The 25,155-nt window shown below is 42.4% G+C and overlaps 1 protein-coding gene and 1 long non-coding RNA gene across 4 annotated transcripts in view; one reads left to right on the top strand and one right to left on the bottom strand.

The window, feature by feature from the left end:
• FAN1 (FANCD2 and FANCI associated nuclease 1) overlaps positions 1-12,919 on the bottom strand; it is a 37,148-nt gene extending 24,229 nt beyond the window's left edge. Inside the window, exons 1-5 of one of the 3 annotated variants that reach the window (XM_058542271.1) lie at positions 12,702-12,917; positions 10,996-12,411; positions 9,278-9,418; positions 7,142-7,343; positions 4,146-4,379 (exon numbers count right to left, since the gene is read on the bottom strand). In XM_058542271.1, coding sequence (XP_058398254.1) covers positions 4,146-4,379; positions 7,142-7,343; positions 9,278-9,418; positions 10,996-12,259 — 1,841 coding nt within the window. In that variant the 5' untranslated portion in view covers positions 12,260-12,411; positions 12,702-12,917. Of the gene's footprint in view, positions 1-19; positions 550-4,145; positions 4,380-7,141; positions 7,344-9,277; positions 9,419-10,995 lie in introns of those variants that run through there. The other 2 variants (XM_058542273.1, XM_058542272.1) reach the window with 2 other exon arrangements.
• Positions 12,920-13,251: 332 nt separating this feature from the next.
• Positions 13,252-23,218, top strand: LOC131406379 (uncharacterized). Its single transcript, XR_009220125.1, has 3 exons — positions 13,252-13,530; positions 21,541-21,670; positions 22,835-23,218. It is a non-coding gene; the product is annotated as an uncharacterized LOC131406379 (long non-coding RNA).
• Positions 23,219-25,155: the final 1,937 nt, after the last annotated feature.

Genomic DNA, 25,155 nt, shown 5'->3' on the forward strand with positions numbered 1-25,155 from the left:
CCCCACCCCAGCCCATCCCACAGTCAGGAGTGTCGGGAGCGGCCCTCACGCACCCCGCTTCGCTGCTTGAACCAAGCTCCACCTTCGAGAGGCCATCGAGACCAACCCCACCATGCCTCATCTCCCCACCTACCTCTATCACCACCAGCCATGGTTACCAGCCCTTATCTCACCAAACCTTTCCCCAGCACTGCCTGGAACTGCCAGACCAGGAACAGCGTCTTCTTCCACAGCCTCGACCTCTTCCCTCCACCCTCTGTCTCCCGCCTTCTCTAAAACCTGGCTGAGGACATGGCTTCCCCCACAGCCCTCTCAAGTGGGGGATGGCTCTTCTCACAGCCCTCCCACTCAGGGCTGGGACCAATGGAGAAGTCTTCTCTTCCCATGGCTACTTCCAAATCATTCTTCCCTCCTGGAAAGCCCCCCATTCCTTGGAAGCTCATGTTCCTCCTTGCAGGCATCTGCCAGCCTTCTGTCATCTTCTGCCTTGCTCCACCTCCTGTCTCTCACCACGATGGCCCCCACCATCATGGCCCATGACTTCAACATCTGTGAGGATGAAGAGCACACTCAGTTTCGAGACCTCCTCACCAATAACCCCTTTCTCCACCTCTCTTCAGCTACCCATATGCCCATGGCCACTCAGAACCTTCTGTCTCCGATGAACTGCATCACCCTCAAAATCTTGATTTCAAGCATTTCATTCACTGACCACCAATCCTTTCAGCTCATTTACTGAAGGTAACAATTCCCCAACTTCACCAAGACCCCTACCTGACACACTTGCCCCCACCATGATCCCCCCTTCCCCAGCCATAAGCACCTCCTGTCCTGCAGGCCTACGTACCCCACCCGGAGTCAACAGCCCACCACTCACAGGTGAACACGCACTGTTCATCTGGACCCCCTAGTCATGGTGTCCATGCTGACCTTACAGCCTGTACCTAGTTCCCTCAATTGTGCTGAAGAAAATAACAGGCCAAGTGCAGTGTTTCACTTTAATTCGAGACCAGATTTCAAATGAGCACTTACTCCCGCACCTCCGTTCAGCCCTGCTCCCCTGGAAGTCTGCCTGTGCACTCTGCTACTTCCTACCTGTGCCTTCCCAGCTGCACCCCTGATGGAAGCTTCCTCATCAGACCTCTCCTGAGGAGACGAGGGGACAAGGGGACCAAGGCTACGAGAGGGGCCCTCTCAGCTTCCCCCCAGTGCAGCCTCAGCCCTGCCCACACCTCTGTCCTCTCTGTGCTCCAGGTCCGTGGCCCTCCTGTCTTCCCAAGGGTCCCCCCTCTGGTTGTCCCCTCCTCCTTTATTGCCAGCCTCTCCTTTTCTATTGGTTTATCAGTGCACACGCACACACCCTAGTATCTCCCACCTTTAAAACACACAGAACTGCCTTGCCCTCGCATTCTACTGCAGCAGCAGCTGTTTCTCTGATGCCTTTTAGAGCCAAACCTCCCGAGAGTTGTTTTTACTGTCTCCCCTCCTCCAGATACAGCTTCTGTTGTCACCGTCACCCACCCCCACAGGTTCCTCTGAAGCGGCTCTTGCCCAGGTTGCTAAATCTAAGGGTCATTTTTCCAGCCCCACATTTACTCAACCTCCTAGCTGACTGCAGACAAGTGACTACTCATCCTTGAGACACTTTCTTCTCTAGGCTCCCAAGTCACACATGCTCCTGATTTTCCTACTGCTTCCCTGGCTGCTCCTCCCCTCTCTCTGGCCTTTAAATGCTGGCTGCCAATGCTCCTTCCTTCTCTCCTCCCTCAGGGATCTCATCCAGTTTCACAGCTTCAAATACCATCCATCAGCCCGTGACTCAAAATTCTCCCTCCAAGAGGGAGCTCTTCCCTGAGCTCCTGACAGCATGTCCAGCACCATGCATGACAGCTTCCTCTGAACGGCTAGTGGGCATCCCAAACACTGATTGCCCAGCCAGCATCGCCATCCCTCCCACCATTTCATGGTACCACCACCCAAGTCAGAACACTAGAGCCATCCTAATCCATTCCTTTCCTTCTTCCCTGTATATAACCATAATCAAGTCTTGTTTTTTCTACTCCCCAAATACCTCATACATATTCACTTCTCTCCACCGCTGCTGCCCCTAGCCCAGTCAAGACCTTCGCCTGGACCACGAAGGTTAAACTAGCCTTCCTGTGGCTCCTCTTGCTGCCCTCCACCCCAAACCACAGGATGCTTTTGTAAAATGTGAAACAGATCACCCACCTACCCAAACCTCTTCAACAGCTTCCCATCACTCAGAGAGCACAATTCTCTGCTCGCCAGGGCTTCCGAGGCTGAGTGACCCCTGGCCCTGTCTAACTTCCCCTGGGGCTTCGGCCACAGAGCCGTTCTGAGTCTCTCCAACTCAGCAAGCTCTCTCCCTTCTCAGGGACTGTGCACGCACTCCCCACACTGCCTAGATGCAGGCACCCAGACCTTCACGTGACTGGCTCCTCCGCATTCTCAAGTCTCAAATCAAATGTCACCTCTCTCTGCCTGACACTCTATATACAAAGCAGAACTTCTCCAGCCTGCCCCTCAATTTGCATAGCACTTTTCACACACTGTAATTATTCTGTTTTATTTTCGATCTCCTCCAGTAAAATGTAACCCCATGAAAACAGACAGACACCTGTCTTGTTCACACTGCAACCTCCCCAACTAGGCACACGACAGGGAATCCACCTACTCATCTCAAGTGTACTGAATAAATGTGGGAAAAGAAAAGGAAGGATACATTGTTTCCAAGCACTGACCTGGGCAAAAAGTGTTCTCGGGCCAGGTACCATATTACCAGGAATTGCATAATTACCCTTCCTGACGCCAGTTAAGTCCAATTTCATTTACATGTTAAGGCCCTTTGCATAACAAAATGAGTTTTAATTATTTTTATTATTTACAGCATACCTACTTTCTAAAAAGAATATGGTATGGCTTATTTTTTTCTCCCTAGCCCCCTACTTTTGAACTTGTCAACCATGATTTTGTCAATCATAGAACTGAAAAGTAATCTCCCTTAGATAAACCAGTAATAATGACAATACTAACTAAAATGTACTAAGCAATCCCCATAGTCCAGGTTCTAAGCACTTTACATGTATCAACACATATTTGTAGGAACACACAGATGAGGAAACTGAGGCACAGAGCGGTTTCACAGTTCATTAGTACAGAGACTGGAACTTGGCTTCAGAGTACACATTCTCACAAAAGAGAAAAGCATGAAGTCACTAAAAATGAAAAGGTAAAAAGACATGAGACAACTGAAAACAGGGTAAGGGGAAATATTCCTATTAGAAGATTTGACTAAAAAAGTGATTCCAATTGAAGACAGATGAGATATTGAGCTTCCTGGTAACTAAAGCAAAATGGGCTAAAATCAGTTTATACTGACACTGCTTTGATTCAATAATTTCAATAACTTACTTTTTAAAGCATATACTAGGCAACACTTACACAACTTTGCTAAAATCAAATATCAGAATCAATTTCAGTTAAATTTGAGTCATAAACCTTAAATCAAGAATCAAATGTGACATTTTAGGAAATCCAAATTAATTTTTCTTATAAAAGACGAGTTTTTTTAGGAAATCCAAGTATTTTTTTTCCTGTAAAACCTATACCACTCTTTATCAAAACCTACTTTTGTCAGTCAAACCAAACATTCACTAAATCCATGTACCAAAACAGATTAGTGAAAATTTCTAATCCATCATGTTCCTGATTCTTGTTTACAGTACACAAGTTAGCATTAGCTATATCTGAAGCCTTATTAAAAGGAAAACATTCATCTTCACCCTTGTTCATGCCAACAACATATTTACAAGGCAGTCTTGTTCAAATGTCTGTATTTAAAAAGTGCTCCCTGCCAAAGCTATTTGGGAACATGAGTCAGGGAAAATTTTTGTAGCTCTAACTCAAAACTCATTGGTTTTGGCAACCTTAATGTAAGCACATTTCTACATTCTCCTGTAGTCTTAGAAATGTATACAAGTGAGGCAGAAAGATAACAAAAAACGTCAAAAACTGTTTTGGCTATGGACTTATGTTTTTACTGTGGCTGGCAAAAAAGTAATAACAAAACCTTTTACCTAAATTTAAAAATACACAGCTGTCATAGTGAGCTAACATCATCTTACCTGATAAGATCATCTCTATCTTGGAAGACTTGGGTTTTCCGACTGACGGTGTACCGAGGAAACTCCATTCGGCCAAGATTGACCAAAAGCACGGCAGAAAGCTGGCCCTGACCGCCACAGGCGGCTTCCTCATCTTCCAGCGAGTCGGTCAATGAAAACAGTAGCAAGATTCGGGAGAACACAGCCCGGGGGCCTTTACAGACTCTCAGCGACCGTCCCGCTAAGTCTTTCGCTCTGAAAAATATACAATATAGAAATAACTTTCTGGTTTTTAAGCATTTGGATATAATATTTTATAAATTATTTTCAGATAAAATAAAGATAAGTGGCATTGATTATTCTAAGCCTGACACAAATCTACCACTTCCAGCTGTGTTACACTGGAGCATTTCTTAACCTCTCTGGGGCTCAGAGCCCCACCTAGGGAAACAGTAAGGATTAAATGAAATTATCTCCAAACAGTTTCACTCATAGTTTGGCTGAATAAAAGAGCAGGATAGGGTTGACGTGGTCATGAACATGTAAAATACCAAGAAAACTCAAAAAAAGTATTACCCTACTTGACATCAGTAATGCTCACTTCTTGACTGGAGTGACAATTTAGATTCAATAATAGGTATTTATGTAAAATGTCATTATCAAAGGCTCTTGGTAAGGCAGCATGGTTTTGTACCAGGAAGTGGTACGAATTTACACCAAGGTTTGGTGCTGTTCTCTGATGTGCAAAGCAGTCCAGTGTATCTCCATTCCATGGAACCTCAGAGTGAATTTCGTTTGATTCTGGATGACTTCAAGGTGGGCTTGGAGGTCTGAATTAAATTCAGGGCCACACGGGCCCTACGGCTCACAACTTGGAAATCATCTAGAGCAGCGTTTCTCAACCTCAATACTATCGACATTTGGGCTGGATGATTCTTTGCTGGGGACTGGTTGGGGGGGCTGCCCTGTGCATTACAGGATGCTCAGCAGCATCCCTGGCCTCTACTCACTAAATGCCAGTAGCAACCACTCCCGCCCTTAGTCATGACAATCAAAAATGCCTCCAGACGTTGCCAGATGTCCCCTGGAGGGCAAAATCGCCCCCAGTTGAGAACCACGGGCCCAGTGGTTTCACTTTCCTAGCCATCCCAGAAGCTATTAAACAAAAGCAGTGCTGCATCCCTGGGGGCCACCAGGAATGAGGAAAGATTAGTGCCACTATCAAAGACATAAGGGGACAGGGGTGGGATTCCTATCACACCACTATTTAGTTGAGAACCATTCATCTACCAAGATTGATAAAAAGTGCCCACTTCCCCCATCTCCATGCAGAGCCCCAGGGATGCCCCAGTGGACCAGGCCTCCGAGTTGCAGAAGGAAGCATTAAACACGGCAAAATGAACAATGACTATGTACTAGGACTAAGAAAGTTTAGATAATGAGCCTTTTTCTGTTTCCTCATGAAAACAGCAGAGTAAGATAACCAGGTACTGCCCTCGTATGGGGCTGTCAGAGACTCTGAGATTCCACTGCTGGGCTCCACAACAAAATGAGGGAATAAAGTACAGTCTTAAAGGACAGGGGTTTTAGTTCAACTAAAGTGGTCTTGAGAATCTCATTTTCCTACAAGTCCGAAGTCTGTGAAAAAAAATGTTAATCTTATTTCTTTTATTTCTGTTCATACACTAAGTGCTTATACTGAGAGGTGGCTGCTAATTTTAATGTTCACTTACTTATATAATGCTACATATAAGGTTAACATAAAATACCTAACAAATACAATTAGATAAAGAAAGGACTCAGAAGACATTTGACATACCACAGGGGTGAGGATTTTATACTCCTAAAGTCAATTAACTATAAATATATAACTTATTAAAACACTTTAAAAATCTACAGTATAAACTTTTTTGAAGTGTCGGTAGTAGCATTTTTCTTAACAATGTATGTCTTATTTATACCTATGTTTATTAAAGATTAGTATTTGTAGTATCTTCCTGATGAGGAGGGGCTCTTGGCACATGACAGCTGAAAGTTACCTGTGTGTGCACGCAACTGTGTGTATGTGTGTGTTTATGCATGCACACACACACATATATAATATACAAAATAAACAACAACATGGTTTTAAAGTGTTTTCAAAAGCATCATCACATATCACCCTCAACAACTCCAGAACAGTGGATTCCCAGACTAAAGCTAACAGGGTTGTATTTTATAGATAACGTGGGCAGAAGAAATAAATTCTAAGTTTTTGCAATCTTCCCCAAACTGAAACAGTTCAAAGGCTTCACAAGGACAAAAGAAACTACCCACTGCTCTTGGTTAATTTTTATGTTTAAACCCAAGAAAAGTTGCATATTGGGGCCGGCCCGGTGGCGCAAGCAGTTAAGTGCACGCGCTCCGCTGCGGCGGCCCAGGGTTCGCCAGTTTGGATCCCAGGCACGCACCAACGCATGGCTTGGCAAGCCATGCTGTGGCGGCGTCCCATATAAAGTAGAGGAAGATGGGCATGGATGTTAGCCCAGGGCCAGTCTTCCTCAGCAAAAAAAAAGAGGAGGATTGGCAGATGTTAGCTCAGGGCAGATCTTCCTCACAAAAAAAAAAAAAAAGAAAGAAAGAAAGAAAAGTTGCATATTAAGATTGACAGATTACACTGCAATAAAAAGTTACTAAAATAAAAATTTGACTGAATAGTTTACCCTTAAATCCTATAAGGATAGTAGTTAAAACTGCACTTTTCTTGAATATTAAAATACTAGAATTTACTAAAGCCCTATTGCCTTTATTCTCTTGCCTCCTGATTTTTATTGGTCCTAGAAATTAGTATGAATTATGAATTATGAATAATAAATCAAGAAAGAATCCAGGCTATTGTAATTAAGACTCTTCTGCCTTCTCTATCTAATTGCAAATGAAATAAGCAATTACAATTAGAAAACATGTACCATCTATTATAATAAATTAATATGTACTATCAACATTTTAAATGTTTTCACTGTAATAGCCAACAAAACCTTTTTAAAATGACTGCACGGATTCCAGACTGCTTCTTGCCCCAAGTGCAGACTGAAGGCTGTTTGGCCAGTTTAAGAAAGGCATCCACCAGCTGCTGTTTCTGTCCACTGGGATTCACCAAGTGGAAGGTCTTTGCCAGGGTTTTTAGTTCAGGAGCAGAAAGTAGTTCAAGCACTTCAGAGAGTTCTTGCAACTCAGATTCTGAAATGGTTAAAAGAAAAGTTAAAAATAGTTTTAAAGAATTTTATTATTTTCCAGCTTTATTTACTTTAAGCAGAAGGAAGCTTAGTCAGATGCAAATGAAATGAAATTCTACTGTAGAAATCTTAATTAGCTTGCCACACCAATTATTAAAAAATATGGAAAATAGACATCTCATAAAAGTTATAAAATAATAGAACCTCTCACTAAAAAGTAAAGGAAAATCGAATAAAGACACATATGGATAGCCATTATGGTTTGGGCATCCTCCTTAAAAGTTTACTGGTATACTCACGCTTTCTAATCACAAAACTTCCAAAAGAGGTCAGAGAGTCAATTGATCATCAGCTTTCCTCTCTCCCCACAGGCCTCTGGCTGGGAACTCCTTCACGGGTCCACTCATTCAATATACATGTATACATCATGCTAGTATGGGATCCACACACCGTTCTCGACCCATGGGATTAGCTGAATCAGACCTGGCTGGTCTCTGCCTGAAGGCATGCACAGCGTAAGGCATTACCTTCGTCCTCCATTCAGCAAATACTTACTGGGTGTATATGCATGCGAGGAAATGTTCTACGGACCTGGGCACACCACAATGAACACACCAAGGCCTTGCCTACACGGAGCTTACCTCCTGGCATAATAAATAAGTATATATGTCAGGTGGTGACAACTGCTACAAAGAAACCAAACCTGGGTAAGGCCAAGTGAACATGCAGGGGGGGTGACTGTATCTATCTTACATGGGGTGGTTAGGCAAACCTCTGCCAAGGTGACACAGAGCAGCCACAGGAAATGAGGGGTGAGCTGTGTGGCCGCAGCACAGTGGGCAAGAGAAACAGCCAGAGCCAGGTCCCACAGGGCTGTGAGGCTCAAGGGCAGGACTTGGACTTGACTGAGTGCAACGGCAACCACAGGGATTCTGGTTTGTTGCTTAAAGGTTATTTACAGGGAAGTCAAGGCTCACCTGCAGCAGTCAGCTGGCAGACTTATGGAATTTGCACCAGATCTTCCAAGTCACGTGGGAACATAAGCTCCCAGGTGACCCTGATGGCACTGATGTGTGGGAAGGCGTGCTCCAGAGGGCCCCATGTGCCACTGCCTAATCACTCACAGTCAATCACATTCCCTGAGCCTCCAGGCCCCTCCTTCAGCTTTCCTGTCTCCACCCTCTCCAGGCCCCCCCCCCACTCACCCTGACTTCATTCACTTACTGCTCTCCACTACACACTCTGCCACACACAAACCATCTGGCTTTGGCTTCATTTGCTTATTTCGGTCTAAACTGTCAGCAACTTGAACTCAAGACTCACATCTATCATTCTCCTTATACCTAAGTTTCTGGTACAATCTTGTACTCAAGACTTAATGAATGCTACTGACAAGACAACCAAGGTTATCTACCATTCCCATAGGCTTAAGTCAATTAAACGATTCTTGAGGCAATCAACTTGTAAACTCCAAGACCTGTATGTGTGTGCATGTGGGGGTAGATGAAGTTTTCAGAAACAGTATTAGCTTCACACAAACCATCTTTATTCTATCATAAAGATGAGGAATCAGAATAAGATGATTTGAATTCTTGCCGGAAGGAGAGAGCTGAGGAGGGAAGAGTTTCTTCTGCGGCACACATTCACATATCTATCCCTAGGTGACTTTATGGTCCAAAACCTGTGACAGTCTAAAAACCAATAGCAAACAATCTCCCATTATCCTAGTACTCTTAACCCAGGCTAAGAATGGCTTTAACATCACACGAATAATTTGTTGCCCTAAGAAGATTAAAAACTCAATTAAAAAGCAGACACAATTATTATTTCCCAGGCATCAACCAGGAGATGTCACCATACTAATACCACCATGACCCTGCAGAAATTTAATTCTTCATGTTGTTATTTTCATTTCACAGTTCCTTCGATGAATCATACCTGTCTGCAGAAAGCCTGCTTGCTTCAATTCTCCAATCACGGGTGTTAAGTCAGAAGCAATCTCTTCATATTCCAATTTATTCATCTTAATCCAGCTGAATTTACGTTGAAAAAGTCTTACATATAACTTCTGACCACTAGCTGCAATAAAAATAGTGAAAAATATTATCTTTCTTCTCAAAAACAACATACAAATATCATTTACTTTTTAAAACTGAGGTGAGTAAAATATACTCTATTAGAAATACACATATGCTTACTCAACTGATCTTCTAAGAAAATCTTTTTCTTACTTTGGAAGATGTAATTTATTTCAAATAGCAAGTCCCTGTGGGGATGTCTCCTTGCCCCCCATGCCTGTCATCAAAGGACAGGAAGAACATCCAGGATGGAAAGCCCCGGACCAGCTGTGCCACTTCTGAATTGTGTAAAAGTCACTGAACCTTACTGAGACTCCATTTCCTCTTCTGTTAAAAGAAGGACGGGGGGCGGGGGGAGGCAATAATACCATCTTCCCAAAGTTGGTGGAAAGATTAAACAAGATGAGGTATTCGGTGACTGGTGTAAAAAGGAGGAAAAAATTCCAACGTTGGTAATGATTACTGACAATTTTAAAAGTTGTAAGAACCAACTTCCTCGTTTTCAATTGTACGAAAGCACAGAGCCAACTACACAAATGTTCGCATGAATGCAACCGGCACCCAACCAAAGACCCGTGACTACTCTGGATAGAAGAGTCAATGTGGTGTCACCAAGTCCATGTTCTGGTGAGGATAGCACGAGGAGAGACGGAAGCTGAGTGGATACTTTATACAACTGTGCCCAGAGAAGTATCCTCCCATGTTCAAAAGAAACACAAGGAACACCATAGTATTCCACTCTGTGAATTTATAACAAAAACCTTTCTCTTAAACACTAGTAGTAATGTGCAGGATTTTTTTTTTTACTCTACTGAGGAGTCAGATCTGGCTACATATGACTGGAGGACAGTGTGGCTCCGAAGTAAGCTTTTCCTACCTCAGAAGGGACTCAGTTTCATAGAGCCATCATGGCCCTTTGGATTAGCAGCGCGACAAGGATGGCTTTTGTTCCAAACCTGCACTATGCGCTTACAGCCACCTCTGGCTGCCAAGGAATTGAGGCATGGACGAATATTTTTAAATGTACCAATTTAGCCTGAAAGTTTCCATTTCCTCCACACCCTAACTTTAAAAGGCAGAGTCTAGGAACCTAAAATATTGTTGGAGGAAAAAACATGCCTCAATACATTTTGGTTTGTTTCTCATTATTTTACTTTCATTTTGGAGAAAATGGTCTGTGAAAACAAAACAGCCTAATAGTAAGCTTGATTACTTGGTCAAAATGCAAAGCACACTTTTCTAAGTCACATTGCACTTTTTTTTAAATCTGGAAAAGGTTGTTTTACAACCATCAAATATACAAAGAAAAAACAGGTGCTTTCATTATAACCAAAGCCCGGCTGGTAAGGATGATATGCAGGAGCAGACATCACCAGGCACAAAATCTTGTCTCTTTTACATGCATATCCTTCTCTAGATGAACCCTGTAGTAGGCTCTGATTCTCACGAGGACTCCCAGAGGACTCCCAAAACCACACTGACTCCTTGTGGCCATTAGTTTACTGCCCATCACACCATGGCCCAAATCAGGACAGCAAATGGGAAACAAAAACTTGAAAGCAAACAGGCTTAAGATACCTGACAATTGATAAAACTTAGTCACAGTTCCCTTCTCATCTTCATCAAAGAGCATCTTATCATCTTCATTCTCAAACACGGCTTTCAGCACCACGAGGAAACTCCGAAGGTAGTAGGGATGACTTGGTGGTGCTGGAACTGTTTCACCAGGAATGTCACAGCTTGACCCCTGCTCCAAAGGAATTCTGCGAGTGATTTCATTCTTTAAGCCACTGCCACCTTCCAGAGGAAGGTCTTGGATGTTACTCCATTCAGTAGCACCACATGTAGAACTGTGAGAGTCTGCCTCCCAATCGGACAACTGTGTTTTAGCTTCTGAAGCAACAGCCATTTTTACCTCTTCACAACTACCTACCTCACAGTTTTCAAGACCTTTATCGTCTACTCCTTTGATACTCTCCTGCTTTGCAAGACTGTCCTCTGAAGTAGACTGTAATTTATTCCCAAGAGTTAAATCTGGTGAAAATAACACGGGAGCATTATCTGAGAAGGCAGGGGTCAGAGTTGATCTTCCACATTCCTGAGTAGCCCTTTGGCTTTCCAATTCCATTATTTTAGTGCCTTCTACAGTATGTTCAGGAGCACTCTGTTCCTTAAGAGAATCACAGGTAAACAAGTTTTCCTTTTGAGAACTGTTCTGCAAAATTTGATCTTTGTCCTCAGTGTCTGAACAGTTATCAACCAGGCTCCTACCCATGGTGGATAAGGAACTCTGTGGACTCTGACTGGCAAATTCTTCATTCTTATCTATTAATCTTTTAGCCTTTCTGTATCTTCTGGACAATTTTGATGACAGGCTTCCCAAAGGAATTACTTTCACGTTATGATGTCTCAGCTCATCTTGATTTTTGCACACCAAGCCACCATTACTTTTAAAGTAGGGGCTGGTCTGCTGTTTTATGCCCATTTTTGCTGAATCACTTTGGCCAGGGGTTAAATTTGTCTTTGATGGTGACAACTTCTTAGGTATTACATCTCCTAAGACAATATTGGTTATATCCACTGTGGGCACATTTGAATTCTTTAAGCCTGCATGCCCGGGGTCAACTGGAGCCATGTCATCATTGTTAGCACACATTTCATCAAGGTGCCGGTTTAAGCCATATCTCGGTACCATTTTACTACAAATGGGGCAGGCAAGTTTAGCAGGTGGTGCATTGTTAAAAAACGAAATAATAGAGTTAGATTCATTTTTTTTAGTTTTGCTGATTGATAAACTTCTACGAGGTTTTTTTTTCACAGGAGATTTCACTTCTGACATCATGAGCCTTAGAAAAACTAGGTGTTTCAAGTAATAAAACACAGGGTATCCCCAGGGGAAGAGAGCAATGGTTTACTTTTACTTCCCTGACTTGAAATAATAAACAGCGGGATTCTATTAGACTTCATGTTATTCGTTTAAACAATTTCTTCTTCCTACAAAATATAACATATGTGGATTAAAAACATTTTTAGGAATTCAACAACAGAGGGGGGAAAAGCTAGCTCTAAAACATGCAATGGCAGTATCTCCTGCGATAAGGAAACACCCTGGGCTTGGGATACAAGACCCAGGCTCCACTCCCAGCTCTACACGCAATCTCAGTATGACCCTTAGCCATAAAATGATGGCGGTGGATTTCGTAGGGATGATCTCTAAGACCTCTTTGAGATCTCAAATTACCTTGTTTTTAAAAAGGGAAATTTTGACTATTCCAGATCCTCACCACTGCATCAGTAAGGTTTGCGGGAGAAATAATGCCTTTCTGCGCGACCCCTAGGGTCACTCCTGCCTCACAGGCCTGCAGAGAAACGCCCCAGGTCGCAGGCATCTGTAAACACGCCGGGAGTCCGCACTACAGCTTCGGCCACGGATCCCCCGAGGCTCAGGTTGACCACAGCCGCGCACCTGGGATGCGCACTTGGGGCTTCACCACCGAGCCCGGGCCGCCCGCCCCGCCGCCCTCCTCTCACAACCCCCACCGCCCTCTCTCCCTCCCTCCGGGCCCGACTGCCTGGAGCCACCCGCTCTCCTCCCTCCCGACCCCGCCGCGCCCGCAAGCCCACCAGCCCGGCCGCACAGTCCCCAACCCGCGACCCCAGCCCAGCCGCCCCGCGCCTCCCACCGGGCTCCGCGCGCCCAGGCATTCCCAGCCGATCCCCGCGTCTCGGCTCGCACAGACTCGGCAAGCGGAGGCTCGAGTGATCGATCTCCTCTCCCTTCCACGTGCAAGGCTTCCTTCCATCTGAGGTGGCCGAGGCTGGCCGTGTCCTCGCGGGAGGCTCAGGCGCCTCTTTCTCTTCGCACCTGGAGGAGGCGGACCGCCCGGGTCGCCTCAACACGTGCACTCAGAGGGAACCTCGTTCCCCAGGCGGTGGGAAAGTTGCTTGCTGGAGGAGCATTAGCATTGAGTGTCATAGGGAAGCGGCCTCGTGGGAGAAGATGCAGGCATGGATGCTACTTAACCAGCGCCTGCGAGTCAGCGAGGAGCACGGCTCCTTGATACCATAGATGTGCAAAACCTCAAGAGCAAAGGAGTAATAAAATATAGTCAGGTAATTAGGGAGTGGTGAGTTTGGGGTATTTATTACTTTTGTTTTTAACATAGTTTAATTGTGAGGTTGTATAATTTAATTTATAATAACGGCTATGTTTAACAACTGAAAAATTACTGCAAGTTTGCCAGTTAGCTCTTGGTCACTGATACCAGCAGGTTCCAGCATCCACTTAGGTGACCCAGAATGTAAGCTTTCTGAGCTCAGGGGCTCTGTGTTTGTTGTCTTTCCCACAGCCTGCAACAGTGGCCAGCACCGTGTAATTACTCCACAAATATGTGTGGAAATGAACAAACCCAAGAGAAAAGGGACATGAATAGGGAATTCCTCAACAAATATGTGTCGAGTGCCTACCTCATGCCACATCATCTTCTTGATGCTGAAGATGTGGCCTTGAATAGAATGAGGAATGGGGGAAAATCCCTGCCTTCATGGAGAATACATTCTACTGGAGTGAGATAGAGAAAAAACAAAAAATAAATTATGTAGAGAATTAAAAGATGAGTACTTTGAAGAGAAATAAAGCCAGGAACATCATGGTGAGGGCGGGGAGGGGAGTTACAATCTGAAGGAGCGGTAAGGAAAGGCCTGAGTGAAAAGGTAACATTTGAGCAGACTTGAAGGAGTGGGTATTTGAGAGAAGAGTGGCTGTTTGAGAGCAGTGGGTATTGAAGAGAAGAGGATTGTTGACAAAAGAAACAGCAGCAGGGAGGGTACCCTGAGGTAGGAGCTTGCCTAGCAAGTCTGAGAACACCAAGAAGGCCAAGAAGTCTGAAGCAGAACTGAAGTGAGAGGTAGCAGAGGGCAGATCCTGTAGGGCAGGGGTGGCAAACTTTTTCTGTAAAGTGCCAGAAAGTAAATATTTTAGGCTTTGCTGGCCCTAGGGTCTTTGCTCATGCTCTGCTGTTGTAGTGTGAAAGCAGTCATAGACAATATGTAACAAATGAATGTGGCTGTATTCCAGTAAAACTTTATTTACAATATAGTCAGCTGATCATATTTGGCCTCTGGCTATAGTTTGCTGACAGCTGATAGAAGGCCTTTTGGGTCATTATATGGATTTTGGTATTTACTTCAAGTGATGTGGAGGGACCACTCTGCCTGTTGTGTTAAGCATAGGTGATGGAGGATGGGGGAAGACAAGGGTGAAAGTGAGAGTGGGAGCAGGGAAAACAGAAGGCTAAGGAAGTAATCCAAGGAGAGATGATGGTGGCTTGGGTCAGAGTGGTAGCACTGCAGTTGATAAGAAATAGTCAGATTCTGGATCCATTTATTTATATATTTTTTCCCCCCGAAGCCCCAGTAGATAGTTTTATGTCATAGCTGCACATCCTTCTAGTTGCTGTATGTGGGACGCGGCCTCAGCATGGCCGGAGAAGCGGTGCACGCCCGGGATCCGAACCCGGGCCGCCAGCATCAGAGGGTGCGCACTTAACCGCTAAGCCACAGGGCCAGCCCTCTGGATCCATTTAGAAGGTATAACCAACAGAATTTGTTTATGTTAAAGGATGTAAGGTATGAAAGGAGGGTAAAACTCAAAGGCTACTCTTAGGTCTTTGGCCTATCAGCTGGAAGGATGTAGGGGAAAGATCAAGAGTTCAGTTTTAGATGTGTGTCTCAGTCCATTCAAGCTGCTATAACAAAATACCACAGACTGGGTAGCTTATAAACAACAGAAATTTATTTCTCACAGTTCTGGAGGCTAGAAGTCCAAGACCAAGGTGCCAGCATGGCTGGGTGAAGGCCTTCTTCTAGATCCCAGACATCTCGTTTTGTTCTCATATGGTGGAAGGGGCTAGGGAGCTCTGTGGGGTCTGTTTCATAAGGGCACTGATAAATAAATGGCAAGCAATGGGATATAGTGGAGCATATGAGGAAGCCATTTGGTGTAAAACTAATTCAGCCTGAGCTTGTTTTTCCAAAAGGGCCTGTGGCCTTTGAACATGCATTGTATATCTGCTTTAAGCCATTAACATGTCCCAAAGACAAAAACAAATGCCCTTAAGATAAGGATGCAACTTCCCCCACATTGGCATATCCTTAAGGATAAGCATTTCTCCCTAGGCTAGGATTTAATTGCTGTACTCATCCTGTGACCAGCCAACTGGAGACAACGGACCTGCTACCTGCTGTGTCCGTCAATTGCTGTGCCAACAGGGCAACCTGACAGGGCAATCTCGTGACTATTGTAAAAGGGACATTGCAATCATATGTGATACATGCTCTTTGATGGTATATAACCACTCTGTACACCCCACTTCTTTGGTGCACTTCCTTCCTTGGGGAAGGAAGGCCCCAGGCTGTATGCTCCTCAAATTTGGCTCATAATAAACTCACTCCAATTTTGACTTATAGATTGATTATGGATTATTTGCATTGACAGCACTAATCCTGTTCCTGAGGACTCCACTCTTGTGACCTAAGCATCTCCCAAAGGCCCCACTTCCTAATACCATCACAATGGGCATTAGGATTGCAACATGTGAAATGTTGAAAGGACACAAACATTCAGACTGTAGCAGCATGTAAGTTTGAAATGCCAGTAAGACATTCTTGTGGATGAAAAGATACTTGAATTTATTAATTAAATAAGGTCAGGAAATATAAATTTGGGAGTCGTCAGGGTTTGTATGGTATTAATATATGGCACCAAGGTGTGACTGTACATAGAGAATCAAATGGCCAGAAGACTGAATGCTGCAATAAAAAGAGGAGGGGAGATGAGGGTGAGCCAGCAAAGGAGTCTGAGAAGATACCAGAGAGGAAGGAGGAAAACAGAGACTTGGCATCCAGAAAACCAGGTGAATGAAATGTGTTGAGGATAGAGGGAGTGTCAGATGCAGCTAGAAGGGAAGAACAGTGAGGACCGAGAGCAGCCATTAGCTCTAGCAATGTGGAGGGTATTTGGTAACTTTGACAAAAGCCATTGTTGTGGAATGGTGGGATGATTGAAGAGGATTCAAGAAAGAATGGGGAGACAGGGATTGGAGACAATGTTGGGACCCATTCAGAACCCCAAAGTTGGTATGAAGATTAATTTAAGCTGAAGCCATTTGGGATTCAACAGAAGCGAAAAGAAGCCTTCTTGGAGCTTCCCTTATCTGACTAAAAGCAGAAACTTCTAGGAAGTGAGGCTGCCATAAATTCCCTCTTTGGGGTGGCTTTTATCACCAGGAAGGAGACCAAGAGTAAACCTACCGTAAATTCCCTCTCCAGGGGAAGTTTAGGACCATGAAGAGGACAGACGGAAGGACCACTTGCACCTGCATGAAGGAACATTATCACAAACTTTCTTATCTCCCATTTGTTCTTCTAGAAACCTATTTGCTCTTTCCAAAAGGCCTTTTCTACCCACTTCTTTTTCTCTACTACGTTAGGTATATAAACCTCTAACTTTAACCATTTATCAATATTTACAATTCTTTTTTAAACTTCCATATGATACAAATAATTTTTCCTGTTAATCTGTCTTTTGTCAAGTTTAATTCACAGGCCCCTAGGTACTAAACGTAAGAGGGTAGAGGAAAAGTTTTTCCTCTCCAACAACAGGAAGTACAGACAACTCTTTCAAGAGGTTTTCTAGTGAAGGAGAGCAGAGAGGTAGGGCAGAGCTAAAGGAGGAAGTGGGGTTAAGAGGGTTGTTTATTTAAGATGGAAAAAACATCCAATGCTGGTGGGAATGATCAAGTAGAGTGAAAATTTGATGAAGCAGGAGAGTGAAAGGAGACTTGCTGGAGACGTGTTCTTAGGTAGGTGAGAGTATGGGATACAGTTCACAAGTGGAGGAGTTGGCCTTAGTGAAGAGTTCATCCATAGTAACAGGAGGCTAAGTGTGGGCACCAGTGGTGGTAGATGGCCAGATATAGAGCAGAGAACTTGAGGAAGTTCTCTGATGGCTTCTATTTTTTCAAGTCATCTGCTGAGAGTCAGGGTGGGGCAGAATGGTTGGAGATTTTAGGAAAAGGGGAAGTTCTGAAGTGGTCCTTTAGGAGTGTGGGAAAGGGAATGGGCAAAGGAAAGAGATAATCACTGCCAACAGCATTGAGAACCCACCTGAAGTTAGTGATCATGAATTTAAAGTGAGATCCAGCAACAGAGTTGCATGTTTTTCTTGAGCCACATTTAGCCACACAGGTGCAGACAGAGAGAAGGTACAAAGATAGATTTAATCATAGTTGGGTTTTTTTGCCAAACAAGTATGAAGAAGCAAGAGAAAAGCAAGAGAATTGAGGGTTTATGCAAAGAAATAATTAAAATGATGGCTAAGGATGGAGTGCAAGCATGCAGGCGATGGTGTACAAGGGACAATGAACAAATGGTCGGATGAGGGGACTGAATGTCCCAGTTGGGTTAAAGGATCATTCAGCTGGGATTTGAGAGTGAGTGAGCTAGTGGGATAGGAGGTGATGGTCAGAAAGCGGGATGTTTGGAATTAGGATAACGGAGGAGGTGCAGTTATAGAAATCACATTCAACTAGTATGAGATCACACACGTGTATGCCTGAGTGGGGTGCAGGACAAGATCACTGAAGAGGAGGTCAGGGAACTGAGAAGCCAGGGTAGGAGAGGGATCATGTACGTGTACATTGAAATCATCAAGAATTAAGACAGGACTAGTTTAGAGAGTGACAGTGTGCAGGGAGCTAAAAATCATCAAGGAATGAGAAGTGATTGTGGTGGTGGAAGGACAGAGAGGTGGTTGGTAGATGACTGTAACAAAAGAGAGCTAGAAATATGACCTAATGACTTGAGATTCAAAGATGGGAATGGAGAGGTTTAGGGAGGCAGAGAGAGTGTTACCAGACCAAACATGGGTCCCTTCTTGGGAGTTAAACCAAACTACACCAGAAGTAGTGGTTTCACAAAGTAGAATTTTTATTTGCAGCATGCAGCAAAGAAAAACAGAGACTATAAGGAATAATTTCACAAAGCTATGGCCCCCTTAGCATGAGGAGGTGGGTACCTTTATTTGGGGCAGGGAATGAATATTCAAGCGGGAAGTTTCATCATCGCATGAAGAGGTCGGCATAAGCTTGCACATGCGTGGTTTGAAATCATATTTTCATATACATGGCACAACCTAAAAATGGCTGCCTTGCACCTCCCAGAGGAGGAGAATTTACAATGTTAATGAGGGCAGGTTACTTGAGTACAACTCTTGGCCTATCTATGCAGGTGCCAGTCTTGTGGTTGTGGTCTGGGCCAGCCTGGTCTGGTTCAGAGCAGCTGGGTCCAGGGAAGTTGTCACTTAGAGCTTTTTCCTGGAACATAGCTGAAAACCGCATAAGCTCAAGGCCCCAAGGTATTAGATAAAGGAACACCTGCACTTTTCAAGAAGACAAGAGAATTGGGTCAAACACAGAGGTTAGAATTTAGGCGAGACAAGAGAAGCAGATTAGTGTCCATGTCTGGTGACAAGAGTGGTCTGGAAGTGGCATTGAGAAGCAAGGGGAACTAACCTATCCACCTCCAGGTCAAGTGAAGACTGGGGAAAAACAACAACAACAACAACAACAACAACAGCCACCATTTGAAAAAGCTGCTGAAGAAGCAATGTCCTTGAGGGAGATTCTGGTTTTTCTTAGTTGTAGGGATTAGTAGACTTTTTTATGCTATAGAATCATTTCCTGGTGTGGTGAATCTTATGTTCCCAGTTTCAAAATAATATTTTGTTTTTTGTTTTTTGTTTTTGTGAGGAAGACCAGCCCTGAGCTAACATCCGATGCCAATCCTCCTCTTTTTTGCTGAGGAAGACTGGCCCTGGGCTAACATCTGTGCCCATCTTCCTCCACTTTATATGGGACGCTGCCACAGCATGGCTTGACAAGCGGTGCGTTGGTGCACGCCCGGGATCCGAACCGGCGAGCCCCAGGACTCCACAGCAGAGCGTGCGCACTTAACCGCTTGCGCCACCGGGCTGGCCCCTCAAAATAATATTTTAAATTCATAAAATAGGCAGACTTCTGCTTCCAGCTAAGACAGAATAAAAGGAACCAGAGTTACTCTCCTGTTTTAAACAACTAGAAGACCAGACAAAATATGATGAAATAATGGTTTTCAGACATTTGAAAGAGGCAGTGCAGAATTGTGGTCCCTGAGAGAGGGAAACAAGCGAAACCAATGACTGTACAAGCTCACTGTTTGAAGGCAGCTTCTAGGCCACAGCACAGGGTCTTGCTGAGTTTAGACAGAGATTGGGATTCAGGGAGGCCACGGTGGGTGGCTGGAGCTTGTGGGGCAGAATACCTGAGAAGAGGAAGCTGCACCTCTCCAGTGCTCCAGAGAGCTACAGGGCGGGGCCCCTTGAGACTTTGGCTGAATAATGTTCTACATATACTTAGAGCTAGAGAAAGATCCACCAGAGAATAGGCAGACCAATTCCCAGAGCCCTGGACTAAATGCTGCCCTACACTCACCCTAATTAAGCTAAAAGTAAGTCTCAAAGGATACAACTAATTCCAAGTAATGGAACTGCATGGCAGAACAAAATTCAACACTATTTATGGGAATGCAGTGAATCCAGTACCCAACGCAGTAAATGTTGTACCACACTGAGGAAAATCTGGCTAAACTATTCAATAAATGGTTTCTGAGAATTGGTTACCTATGTGGAAAAATGAAATTGGATCCCTATCTATCTCACACCAAATACAAAGATCAAGGCTAGAAGGATTAAAGTAACAAATGTGAAAAGCAAATCTTCAAAACTTCTAGAAGAAAATATAGGAGAATAACTTTATTGTCTTGAGGGTGTTATAGGATTCCTTAAGACAAAAAGTGCTAACCATAAAATAAGAGATGGATAAACATCACTATAGTTAAATTAAGAACTTTCTAGTAATGGCCATTTCCATTTCTAGTAATGGCCAATGTAGCTTATATTTCATTGGGCTAAAAATCTTGCTGATAACAAGTATAAACAATGCAAAAATTTATAAACAATATAAAAATTATATAAATAAATGTTTGGCTATAATTTTAAACAAATTATAAGGAATGATAAACACAATGTAAAAAAAAAAAAAAAAAGCCTATTTGAAAACACTGGAGAATGACCAAAAGCAGGCAGCAACTGGAGGGTAGTAGTAAAAATAATTATTGTAGGGTTTATAACATGTAGATGAATTAAAGGTGACAACAATAGCCAAGAGGATGAGAGTGTAAATGTAACTATATTGCTGCCAGGGTCTTATATTTTATATGAAGTGGTAAAATATTAACTCTAAGTAGACTGTAATAAGTTAAGGATGCATATTGTAATTCCTAACCTACAAATTAATGCAAAGAGGTAGAGCTAATACATTAATAGAAAAATTCAAATAGAATATTAACATATTTTATTATTTTATTTGATTAAAAAGTAGGAGAAAAGAAACAGAGGAATAAAAGCAGAAAGGAAGAAGAGAAAATAAATAGCAAACTGGTAAAACCAAATACGACCAAACCAACAATTACATGAAATGTGCATGGACTAAATACTCCAATTAAAAGATAGAACTTGTCAGATTAGACTTAAAAAGCAATCCCTAACTACATGACATATATGAGAGATACAGGCAATTTGAAAGTAAGAGAATGGAAAAAAATATATTATTCAAACACTGATCAAAAGAGTGTAGCACCATATTGAAAGTAGACTTCAAGACAGAGAGCACTACCAGAGAAGAAGAGGTCATTTTATAAAGTCAAAAGGATCAATTCATGAGGAAGACATAAAAATCATAAATGGGTATGTACCTAATAACAGGGCTTCAAAATACATGAAGCAAAAACTGACACAATTAAAGGAAGAAACAGACAAATCCACAATTCTAGTTAGAGATTTTAACATCCTTCTCTAATTGATAGAACGAAACCAAAAAAAAGTCAATAAAGATAACTGAACAAAACTATCAAAGCTTTGGACTAATTGAAATACAGAACACTACACTCAACAACGGTAGAATGCATATTTTTTTCTTTTCCTGGTGGTATAAGTTTAATAATTATGAAACTATTTGTATATTCTAGGCTTGAGCAAATGAATAAATATATGGAAGATAACGGGAGCAAGATTTCTCACTGTTGGAAAAGGCGTTACAAATCTGGAAAGAGTGAAATCTAGAATAAAATCTGCAGTAGTATTGGATTCAAATTGAAGGTATTGGTATGAACTCATGCATGGAATACAACACACACACACACACACACACGTGCAAAACCCCAGTTTCCTAGCTCTGTCTATTGAGTGGGCCCAGTAGCAATGAGCACACATAGCACCTAGATCTTTGTTTGGAAATACCATTCTCCACTAAGAGGAACCAGGGTTCTTTGGAAAAATGGCTGATGCCAGGGAAAGTACAGGATAAGCCTGGAACATTTTGTTGCACCAGAAGATAAAGAAATGCTCAAAGAATGATGGGAGCATATAAGGCTCAGGAATCAGCCTTTTTTTAAATTGAAATATACTTGATACATAACATTGTGTAAATTTAAGATGTATAACATGTTAATTTGATACACTGATGGAAGGGCCCTTCATTCGACAAGTCAGGGATAATTGGAGCATCAGAAGTGATAAGAAAGGATTATAAAGCATTGAATGATAAAAAAAATCTGAGTCTAGTGAGATAAATGAGAAAGTGACATGGTCAAAACCTTGTTTATGACTCATTTTACAATTTCCATGAGAACTCCACTCAGTCTCACATGCCCGTACTTGCTCAGTCTCCTCTGGCTGGGAGTGAAGGGATTTACCTCAGGAGGTGATCAATGACTTTAATCCCCTGCCTACATGTGTTCCTTGAGGCATACTGTACCTTGGAATGCAAGGCCACATCTCATCCATCTACTCCCATGCCCTGATCTTTGAGACTAATCAGATCACCTAATACTTTCTCTTTTGACATTTCTTTAGAGTAGTAAAAATAGCTAAAATTAATATATAATGGTCCCACACAGACACTTCCATGCAGCTCTTTACTGCCCATGGGTCCTGTCCCCATGCTGAACACAAAATAAAGGTGAACGAACAAACGAGCAGCTCGTGTCTGAAAATTCTTTTTCGACTCTCAACTCAGCAGCCCCGCTTCAAAGGGAAAGCTCTTCCTTACAGTAGAATGTCAATTGATACAGAAGAAATGATGGAGTTAGAAAATCATCAATGGATGCTAAAATTTGTGAAAGTTTGGTGAGGAACAGGATATTTACAGTATCAAAGTATCTCCCTCACAAGTTGCTTACTAATTAAAAAGGAAAAGTAGTAACTTTATGTGGGGAAACCTGGCAGTTCTCACTTTAAGAAACTGATTGTTTTCCTCACCAGCTTGGTGGACACAAACTGCTATCTTGAACCTCTGTATATGCGGTACTGAAGACACACCAGTGTTATGGTTTTCATGCCAAAGATGTATAACCTGAATCTAATCTTGAGAAAACAGACAAATCCAATTTTTAGGAACATTCTATAAAATAACTGGCCTGTATACTTCAAAAATGTTAGAGTCAAGAAAGACAAAGGCAGGCTCAGGAACTGTTCCAGATTACTGGAAGCTACAGACATGACAACCAAATACAATGAGTGATCTTGGAATGATCCTGGACAAGGCAAAAAGAGCTATAAAGGATATTATTGGGACAACTGACAAATTTGAATACGGACTGTGGATTAATAGCATTGTATCAATGTTAAATTTCCTGATTTTGGTAATTATACTGTGGTTACATATTAGTGAATATTCTTAGGAAATACATGCTGTTGTATTTAGGGGGAAAAGGCCATGATGTCTCCAACCTGCTCTCAAATTGATCAGAAAAAAAGAAGGAATAATAAAGCGAATGGGACTAAATTTATTGGAATTTTTCTGTAACATTAAAATATCAAAATTAAAAGCTAGTTAAAAATGATAGAAAAGAAACCATTAACAAAATGCTCAATCTCATTAGTAGAAAAGCATAAATTAAGACCACAGAGATATGTCATTTTATACCCACAAGAATGGCAAAAAAAAAAAAAAAAATTTTAATCCTGCCAATACCGAGTGCTGACAAAGATATGATTAAGTGCAAATTTGTACAACTACCTTCAAAAACAACTTGGCATTATCTTTTGGACTTTCCACCCAGCAATTCTAAAGTACATCAGAGGCTAGAGCATAGATTAGCACCGTATGGGAAGAGGATGTTCAAAACGGCTTTATTCATAATAGCGTAAACTAGAAGTAAATGTCTTCAAGAGAATGGGTAAATAAAATTGTAAATATGCATAGTCTTATGCAGCAGTGAAAATGAATGAACAGCATTATGGATGAATTTAGGGAAATCAACAGTGAAGAAGCAAGCCACAGATGAGTACATATACTATTATTTTCATAAAATTTAAGTACTAGCAAAATTAAAACATTGACTAGTATACATGCATATGTGGTAAAATATATACAAATGTGAAGGAATGATAAACACAATTCAGAACCATGGGTCTCTCTTTACGTAGGTAAGTGAAGCAGACAGAGAAGTACAGAGTATTGTTCTGTGTTTTAGGTAAAGGGTGGTTTCACAGATGTTATATTATGCTTCTAATTTATATAGAAGTATGTAAATATTCCACCAGAATGCACACTTCTTAAGTGTAGGACTTATATGTTTGGTTCAGTTATATCCCTGGTTCCTAGAACAGTGCCTGGCACAAATCAAGTATTTAAAATGAATATAACCTTTAGAATATGTTGATACAAATAATCCATAATCAATCTATAAATCAAAATTGGGGTGAGTTTATTATGAGCCAGATCTAAGGACTAGCCTGGGGCCCTCCTTCCCCAAGGAAGGAAGGGCACCAAAGAAGTGGGGTGTACAGAGTGGTTATATACCGTCAAAGAGCACCTATCACATATGATTGGAATATCTCTTTTACAACAGTCACGAGATTGTCTAGCCTGCCGAGCTGGCACAGCAAGTCATAGAGCAATTGACGAACACAGCAGGTAGCAGGTCTGAGGTCTGCAGCTGGGTGGTCACAGCAGGTCAGCAATCAACCAGTAGTCTAGAGAGAGATGCTTATCCTTAAGGAAATGCTGATGTGGGGGCAGTTACTTTAAGGGCATTTGTTCTTGTCTTTGGGACACAGTAAATACTTAAAGCAGATATACAATGCATGCTCAAAGGCCATATCTGGCCCTTTTGGAAAAACAAGGGAAGGCCGAATTAGTTTTACACCAAATGGCTTGCTTCCTCATATGCTCCAATATATCCTATCTGCTTGCCATTTATTTATCAAATGTATCAAATATTACACTAAAAAGGTAAATGAACTGATACACCTCCCCTAGATGTGAGGGTAAAAAGGGAAGATAGATAAAAGTGATTTTAACTCTGCAAATATCAAACTGCCCTTCGACAGATAAAACGAATCATCACTCCAGGATCAAACATCCTGATCCTGACAAATTATTATGAAAGAAACAATCGAGGCAAAGAGAACTATGCTAGCAGTGAGTGGGGACTGGCAAATTGTCTGAATTTAAAAAGAAAATAGGAACTCCTAGGGCCATATAATACTCAAATCACCACTGGAAAAAAAAATGACCTTTTCCCTAAGGCTGGAGGGAGACCAGGGGGTTACTCAAACTGTTAGTTTAGAAGACAAAG

The sequence above is a fragment of the Diceros bicornis genome, chromosome 5 (assembly GCF_020826845.1).
Source record: "Diceros bicornis minor isolate mBicDic1 chromosome 5, mDicBic1.mat.cur, whole genome shotgun sequence".
NCBI classification, from domain to species: Eukaryota; Metazoa; Chordata; class Mammalia; order Perissodactyla; family Rhinocerotidae; genus Diceros; species Diceros bicornis.